The following is a 3,510-nucleotide window of genomic DNA, read 5'->3' on the forward strand; positions in this document are numbered from 1 at the left end:
GCTCGGGCCCGCGTGGAACCGAACCGGTTCGTTTCTCTCCGGCGGGACAGACTAAATGACCCTCATCCCCGCACCCGAAACACTTCATGGTGTCAGATGTCGCAAAGACAACATAATTAAAGCCTTCAACTTTAAAACTGAACGTCAGATTTAAATCAGCGTCGTTATCCTTCAGGATCATAACTTGTCTCCTTTGACACACGACGTGCTTCAGCTTCAGTGACTTACAGCCCAGCAGAACCATTTTAACAGGAGAAATCAGCTGGCCGTAACGTAACAGCTCTTTAACTAGATCCTCAGATTTAATGAACGGAGGTGCGTTAGAAATAGTGATCCTTTTAGCGGGACTCACCAGTGGGCGGACCGGGGTGAAAGTGTGACAGATATTTATCCCTTTCTCTACCACGGTCTGAACTTTCGCCACATCATCCAAAAAAATCACTACAGCGCTGTTCATACGGGGGGCAGACATCACACTGTGAAAGCCTACAACCTCCCTGACAGCATAGCTGGCCTCCTCCACTGAACAGCAGACATGCAGGGAAACCCTCACCGCATGTCGGCGAGTTAGCTTCTCCAGCACCGCATGGCTGCCAACCACGGGCATGATGCCCAGCTGACAAACCCTCTACCCGAACACACCAACAACAAACAACAACTACCAACTACACAACATAAAACAATACCAAACAAAGATAGAAACTCACACGCTCTGTAGAATCACTCTGCACTCACACTCATGCATCCACTCAGAGAGGGAGAGAGAGAGAGAGAGAGAGAGAGGGAGAGAGGTCAGAGAGAGAGAGAGACACGTCAGAGAGAGAGATAGGTGTTGTATTGGTCATTTTGATACAGAGAGAGAATGAATCTGGTCTCAGATCAGGAAGATGAGACGATAACTGAACAATAAAAAGTTTGTACAACTTAAAAGTCTTCATGTGAGAATAATTGATCATTCAGAGATACTGATCATTCATTCAGGCCACAGAGGAAAGATATTTCACCTTCTGTGATTGGTAGAAGGGGTCCAGCTCCTCCAATGGCTTGTTAAGAAGCTCAGGGGGCGGGTCTCCATAGATGAATGGGAGGGGCTTCCCAGCCTCCAAGTCACTTGCTGGTTTGGGAAGATCTTCCTCTGCAATCTGTCAGTCAGAGACAAAGCCAATCAGAGACCTGTTCTGAATGTATTGATTAGTGACAGCTGATCAATACGTTTCTACCTCTATGTTCCTCTCCTTCTTCTTCTGTTGCTCCTTCTCCTCCACTTCATGTCGGCGTTGGATTTCCTCCAGTGAGGCCGGGGTGAAACGCCTGAAGACCTCTGAACCAACAGGGGGCAGCAGAGGGGCCATCCTGGCATCATGCAGGGACTCTCGAACCCCCCTGTCAGCGAGTAGCCGCCTCCTATAGGGGTGCCGGGCAAATCCACAAACAACAAACACATGAAGAAGAACCTAGCACACATTCACACAGACCTAAACCACAGACTTAATAAACTGAAACACGGACTGTACGAAGTGAAACACAGACTGTACGAACTGAATAACAGACTGTAGAAACTGAACCATAGACTGTGTGAACTGAACCACAGACTCTGTTAACTAAACCACAGATTGTAGAAACTGAACCACAGACTGTGTGAACTGAACCACAGACTGTAGAAACGGAACCACAGACTGTGTGAACTGAACCACAGACCGTACGAACTGAACCACAGACTGTAGAAACTGAACCACAGACTGTGTGAACTGAACCACAGACCGTATGAACTGAACCACAGACCGTAGAAACTGAAGCACAGACTGTGTGAACTGAACCACAGACTTTAGAAACTGAACCACAGAGTGTAGATACTGAAACAGAGACTGTAGAAACCGAACCACAGACTGTAAAAACTGAAACAGAGACTGTAGAAACTGAACCACAGACTGTGTGAACTGAACCACAGACTGTAGAAACTGAACCACAGATTGTAGATACTGAAACAGAGACTGTAGAAACTGAACCACAGACTGTAAAAACTGAAACAGAGACTGTAGAAACTGAACCACAGAGTGTAGATACTGAAACACAGACTGTAGAAACTGAACCACAGACTGTAAAAACCTAAACAGAGACTGTAGAAACTGAACCACAGACTGTGTGAACTGAACCACAGACTGTAGAAACTGAACCACAGATTGTAGAAACTGAACCACAGACTGTAGAAACTGAAACAGAGACTGTGTGAACTGAACCACAGACTGTAGAAACTGAAGCACAGACAGTGTGAGCTGAACCACAGACTGTAGAAACTGAACCACAGACTGTAGAAACTGAACCACAGACTGTGTGAGCTGAACCACAGACTGTAGAAACTGAACCACAGACTGTAGAAACTGAACCACAGATTGTAGAAACTGAACCACAGACTGTAAAAACTGAAACAGAGACTGTAGAAACTGAACCACAGAGTGTAGATACTGAAACACAGACTGTAGAAACTGAACCACAGACTGTAAAAACTGAAACAGAGACTGTAGAAACTGAACCACAGACTGTGTGAACTGAACCACAGACTGTAGAAACTGAACCACAGACTGTGTGAGCTGAACCACAGACTGTAGAAACTGAACCACAGACTGTAGAAACTGAACCACAGATTGTAGAAACTGAACCACAGACTGTAAAAACTGAAACAGAGACTGTAGAAACTGAACCACAGAGTGTAGATACTGAAACACAGACTGTAGAAACTGAACCACAGACTGCACGATCTGAACCACTGATTGTACAAACTGAACCACAGACTGTGTGAACTGAACCACAGAACCACAGACTGTAGAAACTGAAACAGAGACTGTAGAAACTGAACCACAGACTGTAGAAACTGAACCACAGACTGTAGAAACTGAAGCACAGACTGTGTGAACTGAACCACAGACTGTAGAAACTGAACCACAGACTGTAGAAACTGAACCACAGATTGTAGAAACTGAACCACAGACTGTGTGAACTGAACCACAGATTGTAGAAACTGAACCACAGACTGTGTGAACTGAACCACAGATTGTAGAAACTGAACCACAGACTGCACGATCTGAACCACTGATTGTACAAACTGAACCACAGACTGTAGAAACTGAACCACAGACTGTAGAAACTGAACCACAGATTGTAGAAACTGAACCACAGACTGTAGAAACTGAACCACAGATTGTAGAAACTGAACCACAGACTATAGAAACTGAACCACAGACTGCACGATCTGAACCACTGATTGTACAAACTGAACCACAGACTGTGTGAACTGAACCACAGAACCACAGACTGTAGAAACTGAACCACAGACTGTAGAAACTGAACCACAGACTGTAGAAACTGAAGCACAGACTGTGTGAACTGAACCACAGACTGTAGAAACTGAACCACAGACTGTAGAAACTGAAGCACAGACTGTGTGAACTGAACCACAGACTGTAGAAACTGAACCACAGACTGTAGAAACTGAACGACAGACTTAAGAAACTG

The 3,510-nt window shown here is 45.1% G+C and overlaps 1 protein-coding gene across 1 annotated transcript in view; it reads right to left on the reverse strand.

The window, feature by feature from the left end:
- The window catches only part of scn4ab (sodium channel, voltage-gated, type IV, alpha, b), an 80,955-nt gene that overhangs the window by 75,157 nt on the left and 2,288 nt on the right, over positions 1 to 3,510 (reverse strand). Inside the window, exons 2-3 of the mRNA XM_046043549.1 lie at positions 1,221 to 1,404; positions 1,005 to 1,142 (exon numbers count right to left, since the gene is read on the reverse strand). Of these exons, the coding sequence (XP_045899505.1) occupies positions 1,005 to 1,142; positions 1,221 to 1,404 (322 nt within the window). The remainder of the gene's footprint in view (positions 1 to 1,004; positions 1,143 to 1,220; positions 1,405 to 3,510) is intronic.

This window comes from Micropterus dolomieu, linkage group LG02 (genome assembly GCF_021292245.1).
Source record: "Micropterus dolomieu isolate WLL.071019.BEF.003 ecotype Adirondacks linkage group LG02, ASM2129224v1, whole genome shotgun sequence".
Classification (NCBI taxonomy): domain Eukaryota; kingdom Metazoa; phylum Chordata; class Actinopteri; order Centrarchiformes; family Centrarchidae; genus Micropterus; species Micropterus dolomieu.